The 25087-nt window shown below is 41.7% G+C and overlaps 1 protein-coding gene and 1 long non-coding RNA gene across 2 annotated transcripts; one reads left to right on the top strand and one right to left on the bottom strand.

Annotated features, from left to right (window-relative positions):
• Window positions 1-371: 371 nt before the first annotated feature.
• On the bottom strand, window positions 372-25087 carry LOC106749961 (diuretic hormone class 2). The gene is made up of 4 exons (XM_014629957.1): window positions 24954-25087; window positions 4951-5042; window positions 3960-4064; window positions 372-3373 (listed from the first exon to the last, which is right to left on the bottom strand). The coding sequence occupies exons 2-4, from the start codon at window positions 5040-5042 to the stop codon at window positions 3241-3243; spliced, it is 330 nt and encodes a 109-aa protein (XP_014485443.1). The 5' UTR covers window positions 24954-25087; the 3' UTR covers window positions 372-3240.
• LOC106749968 lies at window positions 7791-17242 on the top strand. The gene is made up of 3 exons (XR_001374898.1): window positions 7791-7856; window positions 15662-15867; window positions 15992-17242. It is a non-coding gene; the product is annotated as an uncharacterized LOC106749968 (long non-coding RNA).

Raw genomic sequence — 25087 nt, 5'->3', positions numbered from 1 at the left:
ACTCAAAAATCACGCAATATCTCAAATTAGATCAACGTGAAATCACACGAGTGATACCGTTAATACCGAGTGATACCATTGAGTCGATTAGTTTGACACTATTGATAATTGTCCGTGAATGACCGTGTGCATGAAATATTATTTCGGGCGTGCTCCAAAAACGATAGACGTTCAACCATGACAGACTCGACAAGAGATATCTCATGGGATTATATTTTTATAATTTGAACCGGTTAAGTTTCAGTCTATTGTGGAAAAACCGTGTCGTGTCGCTTTTCCAAATATTCAGCGACAAGTAGAGCGTTTTAACGTTAAACGCGAGAGCACGCGTTATATAAGCACTGTTGGAATAAATAACGTTCGCGTATGGCTGGGTTAAAGTAGGTAACTTTTATTTACGATCAGTTTCCACTAGAGGCAATAAATCTCTTTATAATACACAGAAACGACAGGTCTCGACTTCACGCGCTTCGCTTTGATTATAGGTGATAACCAAACAGGACTTTGCGATCACAATCAAACGAGTCGCTTCGTCCGTGGACATTCGTATATACATCTGTAAAGTATTAAATAATTTTATGAGGAAATAAAATTCGCACCTCCGTCCGTCGGACGATACGATTATCGTATGAAGATTCGAAGCAATATGCTGTTAAGTCGTATACCAGGCGAAATGTTAGAATAAATGTCATTTCGCTCATTTGCAGCTGTTAAACTATTTATTAGCTAATATATTATTTTACAGGCCGTGCATTTTCGTTTCGAAACGTACGTGTTTCTTGAATAAGAAGACAATTGAACTGAACCTTGGCACTCAATCACAATCGTATTTAAATTAATTATCGCTGTGTATTATTTCTAAGACAATATTTAAAATATATGGGATATATAGAAACTTCCGATTATCTGAATCTTTCAAAAAAAATGGAATCTCGCTTGGTTTACTCAGCTTAACGTGTCGTTGCTTCGAGTTTCTTTTATTATATCGCGCGTTATCATCTTAGTTATAATGAGAAATGTATTATCAACACTTGTCGCGTACTTTGGTTACCACCTGTGGACAGGAATGCGCAACTGAGATAGTGAGATATTGAAGTGGGTCGTACTTGGCTTAAAACTAAAATAAATCAGCTCTCACTGCGTATAGAATTCGTTCCACATCGATGATATCGATGCGGCCAGTTCGTTCGCGGTGTTTGGGATTACAAAGAACGCTGTATCATTTTAATTAATTAATCGGGTTAAATTGAAAAAGTGGTAAGTGGCGTGTATGGTGCTTTTACGATTTATTGTTTGTCTACAGTGTCTCCGCGATGCAGTGATGCGCGAATATGTAAAAAAAAAATGTAACCAATATAACATGTATCGCTTCGCAGCTTGCTTGAATCTCGAGACGAATTAAAGTAGGACGTTGCGCACTCCTGATGTTTACGGACTAAATCTAACGAGATAATCTGTAACACGAAAAAAGCCGAAAAATCTCACTAATTCTACGTCGCACTTTTACACGGTATTTTTAGTTTTCTATGCAAGTAACGTATTACAGGCTTAGAGATGAGACGTCGAAGTCAGTAAAACCAGGTGATCTAAAGTAATAGAATTCTCAAAACCAGTTTCAAGCGATAAGCTTTGTGAGGAGCTTTCTATTTTTGAAATAAAAGAAAAGAAAGGAAAGAAAATAGGAATACACGATCGTTCGAAACCAGTATACGATATTCCTCGCGCTATTCTAATTCACAACGCGCGAAATTACGATCTTTCTTGTCGACGAGACGAGAAATTCGCAAGTCGTACTCGTCGACGTGACGAGGAATTTTAAGCATGCCTGACCTAACGAGCGGCAACACCGATTATACAATTATCGTATATTAAGTACAACGATTCTTTTTTTTTACAAGATTCACTAAGAAAATCGGAAAAGAGGAGGAGAAGGGGACGAGATTGGGAACGGGAGCGAACGGTGATCGTACAATACGTCGAAATATAAAAGTATAACGAAGCGAGCGTTTTTAGAGCATAAAAAAAATTATTCCGCGAGCGTAAGGGATTAGGGAGAGAAAACTCTGCCGCTCAATTCGCTCGGGGAAACGTAGGACGAGCTAGTATGTATACGATTTCAATTGCAGATAGTAATGACTGATGGAATAAATCCAGTCCGGAAGTGGAGCGTCATCGATTCGCATACGACTTGTAGAAGCCCGTCGTATCAGCGAAACGCCGCGTCCATATCCTCTTCATTTATCTCGTGGGATGGATAAAGTTGCTAATCCCTGCACAGGATTCGCGCGCGCAACGTAATTCAGATGGAAGATCAATTTTGACAGTAGACGCAACAGTGACATACTTAGAAACGTTTCTCACCGTTCCGTGGTTGTGAATTTTTTTCTCGTTGGTCGGATAACAAAAGGCGCAGAATTTCAATTGCGAAAGCCAATTATACCCGACTTACGTTAATCCACAAAATTATTGCGAAATTCCGATTTTGACGATACGGTTGTGTGTGTGAGTAAGCCGCAGCTGGGCTCGATCTAAATCAATCTGTGACATTCTTTATGGCATGTCATTTATTAATTGATACAACTGTGTTCTCCGGCTGGGTCTGCGCGCAATTAAAATGATCTGTCTCTTTAATATTCCAAAACTCATGCCGATTGAAACGTATATATTTCCATGTGAGATGAACTTTAGCTTACATGAGATCCATCGATCACCTCTCCAAATAGCGTCACCACAAAAATATTTACGTCTCGAACAAAGTTTACAATTCAGCAGCGAACGCAATTCAGCGGACACGATTAGTGGTGTAACTAGTTAACTGAGGTGCGCGAAGAATTTCGAGTGCAAAGGCTACAGGGGGAGGGGGAGGGAGGGAGAGGGAGATGAAGATTAGATTAGATTATAGATAAAACTCGATCGATACTAGTAACGCGTGTAACAACATTTAAACGACTTATTAGAATCGTAATCTTTGAGCTCGCGCGATGAGAGCTTGCTTATTATTTACGATTCGAGGAGACAAAGATGTATACTACAATATACACTCCCCCTGCAGTGTAAGTCTAAATGGAATTAATGGTCGAATATCTCTCGAGCGCGCAAACGCCCGCCTAGTTACACCACTGGTAACGGCGAATTTTCACATCAGCTTCAAGCTCGAGGTAAAGACAAAGTGGTAATAGGGTCGAGTCGAAAGTGATATTACGGATTAGTAATCTCTGCATCGGCGATTGTGTCTGCCATCTACGCCTGTTCCGAGCGACGCCTCCGTCCGGGACCGCCGGCGTAATTCGCTGCTGCGAGTCCCATCAAATGTTTCGCCGCTTGAGAACCGCTGAATCCGCGACTGATACCTAAATCCAATCCTCGCTTGGTGCTGTGAACGTGCGATTCGACTTTTTATTACACCGTTACACATATAATTCGACCGTTTTAGAAAGCGCATGAAGACCTTGTTTGGTCGGCAAACGAAAAAGAATATGATCGAGATTCATCTATCAACAAACTCATGATTCTTGCTCAAAATAAATTGATATTGCGCCAGGTGAAAATATCGTTTCGATTTTCTGTATTCGTCGACGGTAAATTAGCTCCTTCTATGATAGAGATGAACTAGTCTCTTCAGAACTTTCGGGAAGAATCATAGACAAAGACAACGATTATTCGGAAGAGGAAACATTCTTTTTCCATTGAATGTGATCAAAGTCAGATTTGATTTTAGAAATCGAAGCAAACATTTTCACTGACAAATACAATATAATTATCTAAATTATTGTTTTAATATAATTGACATAATTATACTCAAATTATAATTATAATTATATTGGGAATAACAGAGAAATGAATACGATATGCATATATATGATCTGATTGTCACGTACTCATAACGTAGCACGTATCACGACGATTATTATAACAAAATCATGCGTTTTAACGTTATAATCGTTATCACGTTTCCTTACTTTTCCATCTCAGGATGGCTCATTACGGTGCGACTAAGGCGAGAGAGTAACTCAAGGAACTCGTCCCGGTCTATGTCATCTTGCTGATCCCAGTAACTTTCATGGCTGTGCGTAAAATTGGATCGTTCGATTATTACGATTGCAAAGAAAAGTTTGCACGGGCGTCTCTCTTTCTCTCTTACTCTCGCTGCACGGCAGCACGGAGAACACGTGGAAAATATAATTTCCGCGGCAGCGAGATCGATCGGTCGCGGAACTCGCAATCTTTGTGAGACGGACAAGAAAAAGCCGGCAATTGAATTGAATAGGCGCGCGCGACGAGGAGGAAGAGACGCTCGACAAATATAATAATATATGGACGACGTTAATGGAACAACGTCCGAACGCAGTTCGAAATTATACGTCGGCGTCGTTGTTTGAAACGTCGTTCGGCGGCGATCAAGTCACTTTCAGTATACCGGGATTCATTTCTATCGGTTTGGCGCGTCGTCAAATGGAACTGGGTTAAACTGTTCGACGCGCGAACAGATGCACTTTCTTTCTCGTCCAACATATTCATTTAATTGTGAGTACATATATATGGACACACGACACACACATACACATCGAAATCAACCGCGAGCGTGCTTCTAGAATAGATTCTACTTGAACATTTCTATTTGAAAAATCATGTGGTTTTATTCGCGCAGCAAATACATATATTTAACCGTAACCGCTTAAATCGATGACGTAATTGAAAACCGCTGGCTCTCTCGTGCAAAGTTTAAATCGATAGTTTTTTTTATTAACATTATGTCGGGATTTATATTGGCACAAACGTATGAGAAAGAAAGAGAAAAATTGGGAGGAAAAAGGGAAGAAAGCTGACGGGGCTTTCATATACGTGACTCTGCGTTTCGTTTACACTTATAATATTTGCGACCACTAGTCCCCCTTGCTTTCCTCTCTTGTTGATCCCTCGTTCAATCTCGCTGAATAGAATTTTCTTTACCTATGCGGTATCGCGTCCACTGTGAGGCTTGAAACCGCGATGACAATTACGAACGCCAGCAGCGTGCACAGGACCGTTACTTTAGGCTGCATCTAAACAGAAGTAATCACGTAATTGTAATAAACAATCGTAACGGTCGAGTCGAGCGAGTCTTACAATTGTAAAAATCGTCGTATACCAAACGCGAACACACGTACTTTCCATAAGTCAGACCGATGGAACTCTCGGTATCGGAACGTGGTCACATTCGGCGTTAAATTAGACGTTAAACGAGGATGTGAATGCGGTCGTATATCGTGCGAATACGTCACATTCGTACGCATCTCCCGTGTAACGCGTAATTCACTGCGGTATTCACTGTCCCGTGCTTTCTGCCGCTGGAGACTACTGTCTCCAGCATCGTTTAATGGAGAATTACGTACGGCGATGTCAACGGATACGCTTCGCCATGCACACGTCGCCGGATTAAAGGGCAGTAAACCCCTGGAGAGAGAAACGTTCCTGATTACGAGGAGTTCCACCGCCACCGCCTCGTACATCTCAACGATAGATTGAGTACCAAGAATTGTCTTGAGATAGAAATCGCGCAAGGGAACTGGCAGAGTTTCGCGTCTTCTCTCGCATTGTAAAGTTCTACTAACTCGACGAGGCGGAATTTAACTCGGAAATATCGGGCTTTCCTGAATATATAATAATTCAGGCGGTAGATGCAAAAAGGGGATATGAGCAACGTGATATCGAACATACGCATTTGAAGCATCTGTTTGACTTAACGGGATACTTCGGCGAATAACGAAAGTCGCAAATTTTGTCGACAGCTGCAGTTTATAAAAAGAGTTGCCTTCCGTGTCTTATTTTATAATAAGATTTTATAATATTTTATAATAAGATAAAAACTTCAGAAATGTCTTTCCGGTACAATGTTCTCTTTTCTTGCATGTTTCTTTTTGTCCACTGTCTGCTTTATTGATTTAGGATAACGAGAAACCGCCTTTTATAGCTAAGGACGTACAACGTGATTCACGCTGTTTCCGGGTCGCCAAGGCTCGTAAGCCTCGTAAAAGTTATAAAGATAAGGGAAGCCTGCCACGAGAGAGATCTATCTGTCAGTTTCTGATATTTATCCGACGGGAAACTAGCTCGACCGCACGTCGTTCTCCAGGACCAAATTTCCAGATTGAAATTTCTCGATTTGCGCGATGTTTTTAAACGGTCGAACAATATTCTACATGTATAACCACATTTAACGAAGTCTTGGAGGAGCAATACGCGTTGTATTGTTCTCGAATTATCGCACGTGGTCCTGTATTTTTCCGGAGCGACTCTTAAGACACGAAAAGTTTGCCCCGATGCGCATAGATGAGACGCAAAGCAAGACGAAGAAAATGAGAGAGTGCGAGATCAGTGGGTGGCTAAAGATTCGTGAAACGCGAGAGGAACGAAACAATGGCCCTCTCCTCCGGAACACCGGCGAAAAGTTGCCGCGTTCGAGCGTGTGCTCGACTAACAAACTATTCAGCTTCACATTCACAAAGAACATTCCACCGTTCGCCGGGGTACATAGTATAAGTATATAGGCGGACAGAATGCCCGTTTTGCACTTAACAGCGCGCCCCACGGAGCTATGGCGATGAATTTAGAGCTGCAACGGGTTCTAAGTAGAACAACGTGCGTTGTTTGGCCCCGTGAGATTATATAACAATTTTCCGGAGTATTGCGTATAACGCGAATTCCACAGACACATCACGTCTGATCACAGATGACCTCCTTCGAGCCCTCATTTGTTAGGAGCATTTGACGAAAAATAAAATCTTCGCTATTTTCCTCGGAAGTTATTTACGTGCAAATAATTTAATAAAGATTACAAAATAAATATAATTAATAGATAAAGAAACATATTATAGATACATTTTCTTTTCTTATAATCTACTTATTTTTTAATTGGAGTTGAAAATATTGATGGAATTTGCAGATACAAAAGGGACGGAAAGGAAGAAGTGAAAGCAAAAATTTGTGAAGGCAAAATTTGTCTTTGAAACTCCTTATTCTCGATAAGTTCGTTAAATGACCGTTAACATTAAAAACATCCAGTATAATAAATGATTTGATATGCATCTGGAAACTTTATATATACATTTAGAATGTGATATCGTTGGCCACGTCCCCATGAAGTCTTTTGCGCTGAGCCCCTCCGCTTCCCCATTCAGTGTCCAATTGCACTTCCTCGTGAGATTCCGGACACTATCTCGTAACATTGACTCTCACGTAAATATGACAATTCAGTCGAAGAAACACGTGTTAAAATTAATTTGATGTTGAAGCCAGCCCGATTCAATATTACAAAAGCGGACAAAATATTTTAACTACCTGACTAAAATTATAACTAATACATCGATACAGATGCTCCATGGGAAACACGTTACTCACCGGCTAGTAACGTCATTTCAATTACGGAACATAAACATTCGGCCGGGGAAAGGTACATGACGCACGGGAGTAGTAAAAAAAGGCTACGTCATCTCTCATCAACCGTCGTCGCTTGTTATCGCACGAATGAGTGATCACGACAATCAATATTCTCCAAACATTCAAGACCTTCAAAACGGTCAAACTAATCCTCTCGCGTCGTCGTATAGTTCGCCGAGTATTACTTTATGTTTCGAGCCGGCAAACGATACATGTATTATAGAGCATGCATATCGACGTGTTAGCAATAATCATATTTCATATCAATATTCTATTCCGTCACGCGTTCTCGTCGGTATCGCGTTCATTAATATGCATATATCCGTTCGAAGTATATCTCGAGTGTCAGCGTCGATATCAGCTACAAAGGTATACGATGGCGAAGCAGCAGGATCGAGGAGACGGAGAACGCAGGACAGCGATACATCTTATATTTCCAGGTATATCATTTATTATTATTTGTACTGGAAGATTCATTAATGCAGTCCCATTACCTAAGGAAATTTCCAAACAAACGCATTAATTCTTAATATTTGTGCATCTTAACTGCTTTGGAGCATATCGTTTCACGAATAATCAACAGTCATGAGGCACGAATATTTGGACATGACACGCTCGACTCCAAACTTTCGGTATTATTATGGCTAGGGAATAGGATTGGCCTTCTATACAGAAGTTTTCCGATTTTAATTTTTGCTAGCCACATTTTCGAGTCTTTAATTCGCCACATTCTAGTATCTGAGACCGCTCGATTTTGTCGCCTTGTTATTTTCATTCTAATTAATATTTTTAAGCTCGTAATGTGGAAATTGTAAACACAGAGTCTGAATAAAATGTTTATAGTATCAGGTTAAGAAAATGATTTAGGCTTAAACTAAATTTATCATTAAAAGGAAAAGTGTTTTCAGAAAATATTTTCAAATAGTTTTGCAAATGCGATTTAAAAAAAAAAAGTAATGCTCCTTCGTTGTAGTAGACACCTGACACTTAAAAAAAAAATAGTATGCCATGTGAAAATTGGAAAACCGGGAAACATTCAGCGGTCTACAGCGATCGAATTCGCGTGGCGAACTAGAGAATTCGCTTAACGAACACTTGACGAATTAATCGAGAACAAGGAGAGACCAAAGTCAAAAAATTTGGACCGATATTCATACTTCGTCATTATTTAACAAATGTGCTATCGGTTATACAAACACCGTGCATTCTCTATATCGATATTCAAACAAGAAATAATCTATTTCATTCGCTAACTTGAAAAAATAAAACTTGTCAATTGTGTACTTAAACGAGTCCGAGTACAGCGATTTTCGTTGGCCAATGTTGTGCGGCTGAAATTTTCACTTGATCCATGCAGATTTCGTGGAGCGTTTGTTTTCACGACGTTCATTCAATTAGCATTTTATTGCGGGTGCAATCATGGCCGGCTTTGAACGACGATGCCTTGTAGTGTGGGTAGAATAATTGGATTCGCTGTTTGAAATAATTGACGGCCACAGCGCCGTTATTCCATATCCACTCTTTTATATTCGTCCGCAGAAGACACAACGCACATATGGAATATGTATCAGGGACGACGCTCTTTCTCTCTCTTTCTCTCTCTCTCTCTTTCTCTCTCTCATCGTGTACGAATCTGAATTATTGTATTATATGTAAAATCGATCTCGGAATGAATTTATATTCTCTCTCTTTTTTCTTGCATGATGCATTTGTTAAGAATGCAACAAGAATCCCGGATAGTTTGTTAAATAAAAAATTCGTATTTCCCGCGAATCTTTTCTACGTTTGTGGAATTTATAAAATGGTATTATTTATTTGCCAACAGTTCAGTCTACCGATTGATACGTCAAATTGATTTGCATTAGCGTTTGTGACGCCGCACCATAATTATACTCATGTGATGCGAAACACTAATATTAGTAGAAGCACGATGGTCCACATAATTGCAAATTGCGTTTCTATCGGACAGCACGCAACGTTGACTAACTCAGAATGGATTGATTTTGATCTAATATCTGTACTATTATTGGTCGCATAAAAGAAAAGAAAAGAGAAAAGATGGAAACACGAAAGGAATTTTCTTTATTTTTATATTTTAAATTATACACACACACACACACACACACACAGCATTCTGCTGATTGAAACGAATTACTTCGGCACTTTAATGATATACGCAATATCAGAGATATATCAGCGGAAAAGGAGAAGCTGTTACCGCATCGAATTAAGTGTCCCCAGAACGCTGAAACTTCGCCTTTAATTTCCTTAGGTTGCTATTAATGCGAATTAGACGACTCCGGCGCCGTCGTTCTCACTTCGCTGTCCTTGAGCGAAGTCGCACGAGCCATAAATCCACGTAATTTCGTAGAATTTATCGTCCGATTTACTTAGACCGCGGGCGGGACGGGACGAGAACGAGATAAATCTAATCACAATTCAGAAAAAAAAAACCAAAAGATCTATGTAGCAAGCAGCGTGAGAGTATGCTAAGTATACACCCGTCGTTAATGTCATTATTCCGATAAAAATTTATTTTCCTAGAAAATACGTTCTCGATAATTGTCTCCCCGGTAATGCCGTCGCAGCCGCGGTGAATCTAATAACGCGATAATCGAGTTTCGATCCCAGAAATTGTAGCGGCTCGATCTTTCCAGTCGCGACGTTGTCCGTTTTCTTGCTTCCGTCCCTTCGGGGGCTTTTATTTTCGTTCGTCCACGCGAAGGAGAGTGCCTCGTTCGGCCCAAAAATATTTGCTCACCGCTGGGTAGTCATATCTATCAATCTCTTCGCACGGAATGTTGTTGAATCACCGTGTCGAAACTCGCGAATGTAACCCCCGATTAACTCGAAATCTGCCTTATCTTGGCAAAAACACAATTAGGCGTTGGGACTTCTTTTCGCGTCTCTCTCTCTCTCTCTCTCTCTCTTTATTTATTCATTTCATTAATTTTTGTAATTTTATTTTCTCAATTACTTTTTCACTACCATAAGCTAGACATTTTATATTAACTATTGTGAATTTATAGCTTCTAATTTAATTCATACGTAATTCTTTTGTATGTGCCCGCAGAATATTCACGTATATCTTAGAACTGCAATAACATTTATCTATCTTTTTCTTTCTCTCTCTTGTCCTTTCCTTTTATCAATTTTTTCCTATGTTAGTATTATTCTTTAAATCGATCCGGTCGTGGTGGAGTCGGTTTTCAAATTACGTCATCCGTGGCTGCAACTTTCTTTTTATTATTCACGTATCGTGTGCGATATCACGCGAAATGGTAGCGCTGTAAAATCCCGGTAGATAAGAGCCACGCATGACCAAATTCGAATGATCGTTGATCGCGTATCGTGTGCGTTACTCCGGCTTTATGGAATCCCGAACGATATCGGACAATTTCGGCCGAGCTCACGGATATAATCGCGTTTCGCTGTTTCGGCCAACTTCATCGTGTGCGAAAGCACCGGTTAATCATGTATAATGAATAATATTTTCCACGGTGGTACCACCTTTGATCTTTTATCGCCCGGGCATTTTTCGCTCGCAATTCAAGCATTTTTCCTTCGCAATGCAAGCGCGCCACTAAATCTCCGAGAACTGTTCAAATTACTTTCACGTATCTCTTTTAATTTATCATCACTAACGTTTTCCTCTCTTTTCATAAACCACGCGTGTATCGGGAAAATTACATTAAAGCAGATAATTCAGAAGTTTACGGTTCGTCTATCGTGTTGTCGAAGATCATCACATTTTTCTTCGTTTACTTTTTTACTTTATTTCCTCCTTCTAATCGTAATGCCGTTTTACTTAGCTTATTTTATTAGTTTGAAAAATTTGATCGAGTTCGGAGTTCGGAACGACGGATAAATCGCCTCGGCGATTTCGTCGACGAAAGCCTCGCCGCCGACGCACGTGTCGTCATCACTGTCGTCTTCGTGAAATGTTTCCGCGCGCGCGATAACGCGACTAACACAAATGGACCGATTCCGCGTGATACATTGTTCCGCCGTTGCAACTTTGCCGTCATTGTAGATGCATTTAAATGTGTTTTGCAGTTATCGTGTTGGTGGTGGTACCGGTTGGATGACTAGAACGTCGCATACGCAGTGCACTTACCCTACAACGCCCGTCGTGTATCGAACGACGGGGCGAAAATAAAACGTAGACGCGATTTGCGAAACAATCGCGTGACGCACAATGGAAAAGTTTGTCGTTCGCCCGCGGACACGCTATTAATCCTACGAAAATCGAGCGGTAAGAGCATTTACGTGAGCTATCGCGACGGCAGATTGCACCGTTTGACGGATCCGCGTCGAAAGCTTTACACTGGGCCGCGTCCGTCGTGCGCAACGCCATCATGATAAACGTATTCTTGCGAAGGAATATCGCAATCGCTCTTCTCTTCTTTTCTCTTCTCTCCTCCCCCTCCCCCCTTTTTCGCTCTTTTAATCGTAGGCACGGAATGGCGTTAGTGCGACTAAAATTTCACGTTTCATTATATTTCCAAAATAAAAGAAAGAGCATCTCTATAAAATAGTCATCTCTATAAAATGAATCTTCCTTTATTTATTATCAGCGGACGCGCGAGAAGTCCGCTATCGGATTTTCATTAAAGAAATGTAGGGTCTAGGTGTTATCGAAGAATTCTATAGCTATAGCGGGAAGAGCAACAGATATGTTCCTCTTCGCGAGCGAGCTATAGATATGTTCCTCTTGTCGTGTGGAAAAAGAGCGAGTAAATACGCCCGTGCTAATGACGAACTCGATCGACAAACTGATCTGGGTTAACCGACACCGTCATGCTATCTGCGACACGGAGACGCATTTCGCAGTCTCGTTGACATATTCCATTTCTGTTAACATTGATACTTTGTATCGTAAGAATAATTACGCGATACATATATCGGAATATCTCAATGCGAAAGTAAATTATTTCAACAGATCGATCGACGGGTTTTTAATCAGTGAGCAGTATTACATTTATGTGCGCTTATTATGTAAAATTATTGTTATTATTACGTATAATTATTATGTAAAATTCATTACACGACGTGATAATTCGCGAAGAAGCGGGTCACAAACGGCGCATTTGAAAAATGCCGTCCGAAGCAGTCTCGAGCGAACCACGAAATTAATAATTACGTTCGATGCCGTTCGATCGAGCGACGCTTTCGTTGTGTTAATCATGTGTCCACATTGACGTTTCTCGCGTGCGGAAGACGAGTCGGCGACCAGATAGCGAAGCTCATTAGCATATTCACTCTCACGGAACGGTGCTTATCAAGCGCTGAACGAGTTTATACAGGGTCACCTAGCACTTCCGGCTTTATTCCAGGTCGGCTTTAATATATTATAATAGAGAGTCGATCGAATATTAGAATTCAAGTCAATTCTCACGGGAGAAATTAATATCGGGTTGAATCACAAATTACTTTCATCGCAAATATTGGTTTTTCAACGCTTTCGGAGTCGATAATCCGTATTTTTCGAGATCACGGATCACTATTAATGACGACGCGTGCGTAGTGGATCAGTCTTCGGGAAAGAAGAATGTAATAATATTTCGTTACGAAAATAAATTTGCAGGGGAGAAATGGTCGATATTTACGGCTCAATCCGTTACCGGGAGATGTGCGTTCTCCGAAGAATAGGTTTCTCTGAGTGAAGGATCTATCGATGAAAATGTTCGTGTTTCGCATCTCACCGTGTGATACGTTACAAAAATAATACGACGTCCAGCACTCCGCATCGGAGAAATTAGATTCGCGTCATATGTATCCGCGGATTATAAAGGGTATATACAGACGAGACGAGAGGAGAGCGAGAGAGAAGAGATCCGAGAACCTTTCTTCGGGTCTCTCCAATAACAGTTTTAGCGCGTTTTTATGAGCGGCTTGAGGGTCAATACGACTACGCGAACGGGCATACATGGCGGCTTTATGGGAGTATTTGTCCCGGGGCGGAGATGTCATTTCGCACGCGCGCGCGCTATGGAAAGTGGAAGGAAGCATTTTGTAACGTCTCGACATCTCCCCGGCGCTTTACGACTTATCTCGGCTTTACGGCTCCGTCATGATTAATAAGATTCTGATTTCGGTGCTATCATATCACGCGTACATTTCTTTTCTTCCGCTTTCTTCTCTCCTCGAATGGCAGCGACTGGCACGGATATGTCGGCAAGTTCTGGAAATGTCCGCGTTTCATTAAAAAAAACCGAAGTTCACCCGAAGTTATACGGCGAGCCGGCGTCACTTGTTATAAAATCTCATAGACGTGTTCCAAGAGCTGTTCGCGGTCGCGGGCACAGGGTGTTACGCAATCGGCGTTACGGTGTTACGCAAACGCACTCCGCATGACTTATTGCCGAGTCGCAGTAGTAACGTTTTAATAATAATCACACGCTGTGCTGATGTTACGCGAGCCCGTTACGGTTTCAATTATTTCGCCGTGGCAACTGCAGCAGAGCCGGTGCGCAGAGCGGGGAGTAGCAATTGTTGTTAATTATGAAGCAGCGTTTCCAAAAGTAGCCGTGTGAAATTAACGAAACGTCAATGCTCAGGAGAAAGCATTACGGTTTCATCGGATACCGAGAGCATAGCCGTTAAATTCATCGTTCTCGCCCTTCTTCCGTACGAGGTATAAAGAAAACTTCTCGAGTCACTCCCCGACGGCGAAGAAGAGATTCCGCGAGGAATTTCCTCCGAAAAATCCACTCCGCCGGCCGGACGCAGACGTCCGTTTCCATTACCGTGTCTTCCGCACAAGCTAGTGACCGTAAACGCTATAAAATACCAACTACGGATGAGCATGAAGTTTCCGCGTTCATCCCCTCGTCAAAATTGATCAAACGTTACAAGGCGATTTATCTGAAATAATGTTCCACGATGTAAGAGAGAGAAGGAAAGAGGGGAACGGAGAGGGAGAAGAAATGTATAGCAGAGAATAACGCGAAACAAATTTAAATTTTATTAATTTCTATTTGCTCTCTCTCTCTCTCTCTCTCTCTCTCTTTCTCCCGTGTGTATCTCCCACTCGTGATATGTACTTTATAAGTGGAAACTACTCTGAGCGAAATTCGATTTAGCACGCCGAAAACAGAACGTCTCATTCGGTGACAAAAGAGGGCAGGGAAATCATTGTTTGTGTGTAAGGCGGGCGCAAAATGAATTGTTGCTTGTTCCTCTAGCCGCTCTAGAACATTCAGTCCGGAGTGCCGCTTCAGCTCTCCTTGAAAGTTTGCCAGACTTTAATGGAAAAGGGAATAGAATAATCGAGTAAAATCGGGAATATAATTAAGAACCGTACTATTTGTCGTTATTGTTGCCCCGAGCAATGCATCCCGATCGGCGAGCTCGAGCTCTCACGTAAGTGCAGTCGCGATTGGTCTGGCGTGACACCGGGTTTAATTGACACGCTCTTCACGCGAAGGGAGTGGCACAATTTCGAACTTCTCGATTCAAGGAACACAACTTCTCTCGTCGACACGTCAGCCAGTCCAACTCTACCACGCAAGTGTTCGATCGATAAGCGATTTGCGCGACGTTATGTGAATTCAAGCATTTGCGACTTAACGCTCCATTAGGAGATAACACTCGGGAACACTCAAAGATTCGTAGCACGCCCGACAAACGGGCGGTCTGTTTTTCCTCTCGAGAATCGCAAATATTGTTTCAAAATTTTCGCTCACCTCGGGAAGGTCTCCACCCCTTTCATCGTTCGCGATGCACGTAATTCGCGAATTCCTTCCCTTCGATATTTGCGACCGCGTCAGAAATTATTTTATCGCGACGGATATACGATCGAAATGTGCACGACGGAGAAGTTCAACTTTCACGAGTACGGGTGATCTTGCAAACGTATTTAAAGTTATATCTAAATTCCCGTTATTCAAGAAATATTAATATTCTTAATGCTTTTTGATTCTTATATTATTATGAAAATGTTTCTCGCAGAAAACTGCTGACATGAAACTGCTGGGAAAAGGATAGGTTGATTATATAACACATTACACGGTATTCGAGTTGCGTACGAGAGTGAAAATTTCACACAAACGACGCTCCGGGCAAATTGTTGTTCTTCTTTGAAAGATTAGAAGATTGAATACGCTGGACTCGCTAACACACGAGCATAACGCTATTTTACAAACACACTCGCTCGCACTGCGGTGAAATTCTTTAACGCACCGGAATTTCGACAACCCTTCGTCGTATATAGTCGCATCGCAATGAAGCGCCTTTGTTTCAGGAAAGTCCTTTTTCCCGCCCGTTCCTGTCATCGCTGCCATTGTTATCGTGGTTGTCTACCTTCGGCTTCGGTCGCTTTGAGAATTCTACACACCGTGGACGATGGGCGTATCCTGCCGCAATATGGAAATGCGACTGTAACGCTCCATCGTGTGATCTCAACAAAGTCATATCGTAGTCGCGACAAAGAATTTCTCCCTTGACAAAGTATACCACAGCATTTAATTCAGTCTACCGCGAAAATCGTTAAATTAGAAAAAGAGAAATGGATTTTCGTTATTTTCCACTATTCTTTGCGTGTAATATCGTATTTATTTCGCTTCTTTCGCAGTTATTGCAGCAGAGACGTCACGACATGCGACGACCTCAACTTCCAATGAAACTTAAAGTAACGTCACACTAATATCATCAAAAAACGAATAAACGAAATGGATGCATACACGTGTCTCGGTGGAAACCTTCGTCATGGATGTCTCCGCACACCGGAGTGATGTATCGTTTGCCCGACATTTATATATTAGCTGCCACTTCTGCGTGGCACTTAATCAAAATCCGCTTCGTAAAGGCCGGCCGTGCGCGAATTAAATTAATTCATCATGAAAGTTCACCCCCGTGGAAAGCCCGGACATCTGGCCGGCGATGTCCGCCAAATTTTCCACTCAGAGCACAGGCGGCGAGAGGCTTTAAGAAGGGGCCGCGCGATCGATTCGCGAAAATTACAAACTACATACACCGAAAGAGATTCTCTTTTCTGGTTTTACCAGCCGATTGCCGGTCGGGTATTTTCGCGCGTCACCTTGTTGCGGAAAGTAAATTTCGCGCTGCGACAAACACAAAGTGCGAGTAACGCCATTATCGCCCGCGCAAGAAAATTTCCATTCTCCGCGTAATCTTACGGTGATCTAACTTTAAGTGCTTGAGGGATTTGCCAAACTGAGAGAATACACACGGTGCGCACAGCTGTTATGCGCGTAAAGCCGAGGAGGCATGTATACGGCGATTGGTGTGCGCACCGAACGCCTTACGAGTTTTATGATAAAACTGCGAACTTGGGGCGGACAAGCGCACGCTCGGTATTCCATTGGTTCCAGAAACGGTGTTTCACGAGTAAATATATATATCGCTGGATTTCTCATGAAACAAGAAAAGAGACTCCCGAGATCTTTCTCGGCTGAGTTATAAAACGGCAAGTAGTTTGGAAAAGAAAATATATAAGCGTAACATTTTGTTAAGCTTTATATCGAAGAAATCGTCGTCTTTGAAAGCGAGGCTTGTACCGTTCGTCGTCATTTTTATATCGAGCCACGCTACACCTTTGTTCTCCTCTTCGGGTAAGCAGCGTTCAAAGATTAAGCGCTGGTTATATATCGTATTTCACAAGCAGCTGCGTGTAGCTGTGTCGCGATTTAGCGTTGTATTTTTAACACGTCGCGTACAAAAGGCAACGCACCGGTCTTACATGATCGATAAATTCGCGAATCTGTCCGTGAAAGCTTTCCCCGAAGCTACAGTAAAAATAATTTAGTCATCTCGTCGTCTTTAACTGGAATATTGTCGTACGCGTAATTTCTTCGGAGACTCTCATCGTCATCTTCGCGCATTGTTAGATGTTAGACTTTGCTCTTAATACAGTTAATTAGATTCGAATTAAGTGCCAACTTGCGCGGAACCGTCGAGTGTCACATACTATGCCTTATGTGTATATTTAGTCGTAGTTAATTATACAATACTCTCTCGCGACATCCATAATAACATGTAATTTCAAACACTTTCCCAGTTACGTTATTCTGCGAGATTATTATTTTATTATTATTACACACACTGCGCAGTGAGATAATCCATCTGAGATTTCCTTCGGAAAGATTTATTGGGCAAATTTCCGGAAAATTCTTTCCGGAAAAAAATTTTAAGAACGATCTCAATCTTGGTTCATCGGGAGCGTTCTTTTTTATTTTATAACTCGATTCGTTCGACACTAAACCGATTCAAAATCACGACTTCGCGATATATCGGAATAAAAATCACCTATGACGCGAAAACACCGTATCTCGTGTATATTCATCTTCATTGAAGCGAGCTGGATGCGCCTACGGCGCCATTTCTCTCGATACCCACACGTAAGCCTCGGCTGTTCCACCGGCTCGACCTCTGTTATTAAGAGGCTGCCGTATCTTTTCGATCAAGAAGACAAACCGACCGCCTCCGTGTTGCCTTTATGAAAACAATATCTCGATGATGTTTTCTCGGGTCGGCCGAGCGTTTCGGCAGTTTCGACTCTCGCGTTTGTCCCTCCGTTTTTGCGATCACATTCCTATACGTCACGACTTGACGCGTTATTTATACGCGGGATATCCATTTTCACAGCGTGATAGCTTCCTTTTACTGTCCGCCCTTAAAATACAACTTTTCTTCCTTGACACAAACGAAGAACTTGGAATTTCAACTAAGAAGTTATCACTTTTAATTAATAAAATTAATATCAAATCATAATATAATTAATATCAAATCAGGTTCCCTCGTGAGGTATTTCGAGTGAAAAAGTAATTTCATAAAGAAAGAAAGAATAAGAAATTCTTTCTGAACCAATCTAATGTTCACGAAAGGATCGCGAAGGAAGATCGTGTTTAATCAAATTTACGATGCGGAGAGATCGCCTCTAAAGCGAGGCATGTGTAAACGGAGGGACGCGCGACGCTACGAACTCCCTCCGCGCGAAACAACAAGCTCGACGACCGCTGAAAAAACGTTGTCGCCATTAAATCGGTTATGTAGACTCTTACTGGACTCGGCTCGTCGCTCGTGCCGCTTGTTGATGTATTCGCGCTTATATCATAAGCTTTTCAGCCCGCCGATGGAATGTCTATGGTCACCGCAACAGACGGCCGAGTCTACCTATAAATCAATGATGCTCCTACCGCTCCAAGTAGCGCACTCGTGCTAAAAAATACCCTGCGAGAATTCGCGAATTCACCTGTAAAACACACGACTGTTCTCTCCCGACGCGGCTGCGAAAATAATTAAAAGGGCCGGGATCCGAGGGCGCCGTAAATCCGTGAATGAAATCGTTTGAGGAGCGAGAAAAAAAAAGCGCAGTTTAAATATCATCCCCCGGAGGATTTTCTGACGTGTAAATTTGCGGAAATTATCACATCAAATGAAATTCAGATGAAATCACGCGAAATCGTTTATCTCTTTCTCATCACGAGAGAGATCCATTTGCATTAAACCGAAAAAAGGGAGAAATACATGAAATTTCGATAAAAATCATAATCGGCTTCCTGAATAAATATGTATTGACGGATTGCCATTGCCGCGAGAGAGCCGCTGCGGTTCGTTGATTGTATGCTATTCGTAGGCGGTATTTTTACTTTTTTTTCTCTCTCGAAAAGCTCGGTGTGCGTAAAATACACGCTTGTAATAACGTTCGGCCGAGCGTGAGGCGGTAAATTAGATGAACGCATTTTTTATAAATCAATGACACTCTCGAGCGCGGAGGCGTTCAGCGCGCGCTTAGGCGTGCTTAAAATTACGTGAATTCTAGGATGAATGCGCGGAATATACAACCCCCGTCGTCGTGCTACATATACATATGTACGAGCAAACATCCCGTTCCCGTGGCTGACTGAGGGTAAATACTTTAAACGGTTTACTACTACGGCGAGGATATATCGCGAGCGAGATCCTCTCGCGGCTTTCGCTTCATTGAGCGTGAAAGTTAAAGAGCGTTCCGATTACAGGCGGGACCCGGTACCATCAAGTGTCCATTCATACGAAACCCGCGATCGTATCGTCACGAAACGACGTTACTCGTTACGTCACCGAGCTTTTTGAATTTCCGCCGCGAATGCAATTTGTCACCCGCCATTTTCGCCGAGTCAATGCTATTATCTTAGAAACGCATGTCTCGTCCAGCTCTAAAAATAAGAACGACGTGCGCGACCGCTGTGTGTATGTCCTCGTCTGAGTTCGCTGATTACGGCAAGATTGAACTTAACAATAAAAGGTGCATTTTTGTAGATCCACGAAATACGAGAGACGAGAAGTGACATTTCGAAAATAATAATAGTGCGAAGGTGTTTCATAATATATGGGCATAATGTCAAAAATACATTCACGACACAAAAATGGCACGAGAAGTTATTTTGGTGTCTTGAATTCATTTCCGAAATTACACCCATATGCTATGAAACACCCTGTATAAGTAATTTTTTAACGTTACAATTGTAATCGCGCTATCGTTATGAAAATCGCTAAGAAAATACCCGTTGGAAGCGGCGTTGGGATAAGGAACGTAAGAACGCCTTCATCCTTTATAGAAGCAATTAATCGCGACCAGCTCTCTCGCTCTCCTCGCGTATTTAAGCGCCAGCAAAAGTGCGCTCTGCGTTACTTTTTTTTTACTGTTAGTCCCGGAGCCAATCCTTTCGCTCGACAATTTCTTCCGTCCGGAATAGCGTGGCGCCGCAACACGACGTTCCCAAAGTGCGTCCACTAGCCACTGTCGCTAATCGTTTCGTAAATACGCCGACCGCGTAGTTTCTATCTAAAGTCAATCCTAAAATATTTACACGTGCACATTTCCGCACACGGACAAACGGCCGATAAATATTTGGCAATCGATTATATTACAGTTACCGCGGCGAAATTCGATCCGACTTCTAATTCCGACTTCTTCGTGGCAAGCGAGAGTTCTCTTTTCCTTCTCCTTTTAACTAGTTTTCGCGTTTGAATTCATTCGGCGAGTTATTACAATTCTGAACTATTTCGTACAGAGTTCTAAAGATGATGAAAGGAAACGATGAGAGACCCTCGATTTTCTCAAGAACCCTCATAGAAATTTTCTCAGATCTTCCCATATACAGCATAAATTCTGATTAGAATATTCGAAATTGTCTTGAAATATATTACTTATAATACCAATTGGGGATCCCATTGGCTGTGTGCTACGGCTTGCTTGCGACTGTTGCTTACATGTGCGACTGTTATCGCCAAAGTCGAATGATAGTTTGACCGAATATCAGATTAGGAAATTAGATTAATAAACGGGGTTATATTTTTAATGTTGTCATATTTAATGGCATGCCTGTAGCGTATACAGGAAAAATATTGTAGTAAAAATTGCCGCAAAATTTTGCAACGCTAGACCATACCGAAATTGTGACTGAAATTATAATAACGTGTTGTAATTTTTAGAATGTATTTCATATATATATATACACACCATTAAAAATTACACATATATAATAATTTCAGTCATAATACCGATATGATCCAGCATTACAAAGTTTTATGATAATTTTTACTATAATATTTTTTCCATGTGTGTAAATACAGAGGAAAGTTTCTTTGGATTTATTATATGTGTTTAACTTGAGTTTGTTTAACACGTTGAGAGACGCGTGGGTCACCGGTGGACTTGCCGTTCAAGCTGCGTAACTATATTAATAGCTGCGTATATATTTTACGTTATCTCTTCTCTTCATAACAATTATTTTTCTAGTCTCATAAATATTATGAGATATATCTTGTAAAGATATATAAGAAAAATATGTAATAAATGCTGGAATCGTGGATTATGGGTGGGTATACGCGGCGTGAATGAAAAATCACGTAAAATTAGCGCGGCATTCAATGTGTTAATATAAATAACATAATTTAATATATCAAATATTATTTTATTTGAATGAAAATATTATTGTTTCGCTAAAGTAAATCATGTTGTTTGATAGGGAAACAATATTATTTAAGGGAGATAATGTTTGGGTTTTCGATAAATGAAACATTTATTTCTTTATATATTAAATATTATCCCACGGAAACAAAGAAGTTCTGAATATTATAAGTTTCTTAATATTCTTCCAACATAGTATTACTTCTTTCAAATAATTTATTACTTGTGACAACCACACTGTAATGTTTGAATGAAAATATAAAAGGAATATGTTATTTACAACTGGAATCGCGCAAAAAATCGCGCATCAATGTATAAATCCCGACTAACGATTACACGAAAAATATACGCGGGCAAGTAAACGTACCGTTCCGCTTTATGAAGTGTGCTCTGATAATTAGCATAATCAGTCATCTGATTGATCGGTCATCGCGACGTTCAAAGAACGTTCCAAATGGAACATCAGTTTTTACTCAGGAGCAATCTAATCGAATGATCGTGCGTAACTGGAAAGCGTCCGTTTGATTAGTTAGCCTTATTAGTCGATCATCGTAATTAGGATGGGAAATTACGGAAATACACATGTCGCGCGGAGTAATCCCGCTGCGGACGCGCGTACACACACACATAATTCCTGCCGTACTCAGCGATGGCGTCCGGGCTGTAATTAGATATTAATCGATTGCACAAATTATCATAATGAGTTCACTGCGGATTCCGATGCTTTCGTATTTTGTGTCTAAATGAACACGATGGTTTTTCCGATCTTGTGTACGCCGCAGGATATTACCGGCGATAGAGCGCTGTGTGAAACCGCGCGCGTTCGGTTATTGCGGCACACGCACCTCACTGGATGCTTTATGTATCAACAATTAAACCCTTTTGCCGCTACTACGAATACTCGCCCTTTGGGCTCGCGCCCACGAGCTACGAGCCACGGGCTATGAGCTACGAGAGCGCGCACAGTAAACGGTTGATAACGCTATTTTACGAAGGTAATGCGGCGCGCTAACGTCCATCCGCCGTCGAATTCTACGCAATAACGCGGAATATCCCACGCGCACCTTAATTAATTGCACGCCGTACACTTAATTTCAATTGGCCAAGTCGAATAAATCCAGAGTAGCGGCATTAAAAAAGATCTTGAGATTTTCTTCCGGCCCCGTTAAATAAATAAATAAATATTTCTTCCGGGAAATCTCGCGAAAAAACCTCATTTCTGCGCGCAGTCACTTTTTACATTCCATATTTTAAGTAATAATGTGGATTTCTCGGTAATGAGAATTTCGTATCATATCCTCGAAAGCAGTAATAAAAGTATGTTCGCTCGACCGTCGAGGGAATATCGTTTTCTGTCTTATGTCTAACTACATTTTAAGATGCGGCCCGTAAAAAATCTTTACGGTGGATTGGTTGCGTTACTTGGCGATTCGATTAGAAGGAGAGCCGCGTGAGTCTTCTCGTTCCGTTCCATCTCATTTCGCTCCTCCAAGGCACCGCTCAGGAATATGGCTTTTAAATATGTGAGATTCGCCGTGTTTCGGCGGATTTACGAGTCGGACTTCGCGCAGTTTCATGCACCACCTTCCTTTCATCCATACAATATCTTCGTGTCGCCTCTATATAGCGTGCCTTTGTCTCGCCCTTTGTTTCGTCATCGCTGTATGCTACGCGAAAATACTTTTCGCGACGACCAACGGACGCCTCTTGTTCTTCTTTTTAGTCGTGAAAGAATACGTATATATCTCGATGTGCCGCAGATTTACGCGAGGGAACTTTCGCGCAAGTTCGTCCACACTCCGCCGCGGTTAAATTAACGAGAAGATAACGCGAACCTTTGTCTCCGAAATACGACTGACATTTATTTTTTGACCCCTTAATACACCCGTCGTTGAAACTAAAACTATGCAAATTTAGAACCCATGTAAATTTTTTCGTCTCTACTATGTTTCAACCCTCGTCATGCGGACACCGCCGTGTGTCCGTTCGAACGGTTTTTGCCGAATAACAACCGTCAAAGTGTCAGTCGTTGCCTGTTTTATATGCCACAGATGTCCAGAACACATTTTTAACACCCGAGCAACCGAAACGATATCGCACGTCTATATTATACGAAAGAGAAATAAATGTTTCCTTTAGAGGCTGTCTTTTCCTCTCAATTCTTACGTATTTTATTAGTATTCTCCTGTGGAATAAGGAGAGTTTAGAAAGCACGATAAGATCAAAGTTCAAGCTTAAAAATTACACGAAGGACTCATAGAAACGAAATTCTATTATGTGAATCCGAATGGACTCGCTACTCGAGATTAAAAAGCGTAGCGCTGCTTAAGTTTGCTCCAACTTTATTTTCATCTGTGAGCTTTTTTGAGAGAAGCGAGAGTTTTTACCCCGGTATCGAACAGAGTTGATCTTTGCTATTTCAGACTTTCAAATTCAGTAATATCCTTTCTATCCGAAATTTAAAAATTGCTTCGCTACTCCACTCATTCCAACTCTATTTCCACTCGTGATTTTTCCGAGGAAATTGAAATCAATTTTCCATGCCAATTTCGAAGGAAATCTTCACTAGTTTTAGAATCAATGAGACACATGCAAATATATTTCGTGTCATAGAACGGATACCGTTTCCGTGTAGTTGCCGTGATTTATACGGTCTGACAAAGCGCGAGGATAACTACTGCCCGAAGGGACGCGGACTTTACTACTATCTGAGTCGGAGCGCGGAATCTCGCTACACAGAGAGACGAGGCGCCTGGAATTACTGGCTAATCAAGTGTAGACTTCTCTAACTGTCACACTGGACCGTGTCGCACTGGACAATCACGCGAACGCATACTCGCGATTCACTCGAAAGACGCTTGATATTGCTAACAATCAAATGAGTCAATCTGTACTAGAATCAGTTTGACACGTCTTTCCAAGCAATCTGCGACTCACAATTACGTCGAACAAGAATGTCCACGTTCAAAATCAAACGAGAGTAATAATATTCCATTACTGAATATGTATAAAAATTAATCTTTGAAATTAATCTTCCGAACAAATTAATCTTTCCGCGCCGACAAGTCGCTTCAGGACAGCTTGTAAGGCGCAAAGGGAGCTTTTTCGCGCCAGGGGTGCATCTGTTCGTTAAATGAACAGCCAGCTTGGCATTGGCGGCGGTATTTGGGACGGTGATAAAATTCTAATCACTCATTACTCTATACTCAGAAAGATTCATCTTCGAGACTACCCCGTGCATCTTTTTCATCACTCGCTATTTAAAAATTACCGATGCCTCAATCTCTCCGCGACGAAAAAAAAAAAGTCGCCCCGGGACACTTCGCAGGAGGCGAAAAGGGAGCTTTTTCGCGCAAGGGATGCATCTATTCGTTAAGTGAACATCTAGTTTGAGTCTAGTCTGACTAAACCCGGGACGGTGATAAAATACCGTCACTCATTACCTCAAACTCAAAGATTTAACCTTCAAGACCGCCCCGTTGATTCTTTCAATCGCTCGTAATTTACAAATGATCAACGCCTCGATCTCCCCGCGACGAAAAGTCGTCTCGGGACAGCTCGTAGGACGCAAAGGGAGCTTTTCGCGCGAAGGGGTGCATCTGCTCGTGAGAGCAACACTTACCTTGACGCTGACGGAAGCCGGGGGTGGCAGCTGACGGAAGCAGAGAGGAACGTTCGCGTGACGGTGGTGTGTCGTCCAGCGACGGTGGATACGGCTCTGTGAAAGCGAAGCGTCTGCCACCCGTTTATATAAGC

Source organism: Dinoponera quadriceps, unplaced genomic scaffold, assembly GCF_001313825.1.
Source record: "Dinoponera quadriceps isolate SergipeBrazil2010 unplaced genomic scaffold, ASM131382v1 scaffold37, whole genome shotgun sequence".
NCBI lineage: Eukaryota > Metazoa > Arthropoda > Insecta > Hymenoptera > Formicidae > Dinoponera > Dinoponera quadriceps.
Note: the sequence above shows the minus strand (reverse complement) of the source record. Positions and strands in the feature narration are given on the sequence as shown.

What these genes read in the sequence shown, in the direction of transcription:
- LOC106749961 (XM_014629957.1), bottom strand. Translation starts at nt 5,042, where the DNA reads ATGCAGCCTAAAGTAACGGTCCTGTGCACGCTGCTGGCGTTCGTAATT. An exon ending in GTGGACGCGATACCGCATAG is followed by an intron (nt 4,065 to 4,950) that starts GTAAAGAAAATT and finishes TTTTACGCACAG; the next exon opens with CCATGAAAGTTACTGGGATC. An exon ending in AGCCATCCTGAGATGGAAAA is followed by an intron (nt 3,374 to 3,959) that starts GTAAGGAAACGT and finishes GCACGTTCACAG; the next exon opens with CACCAAGCGAGGATTGGATT.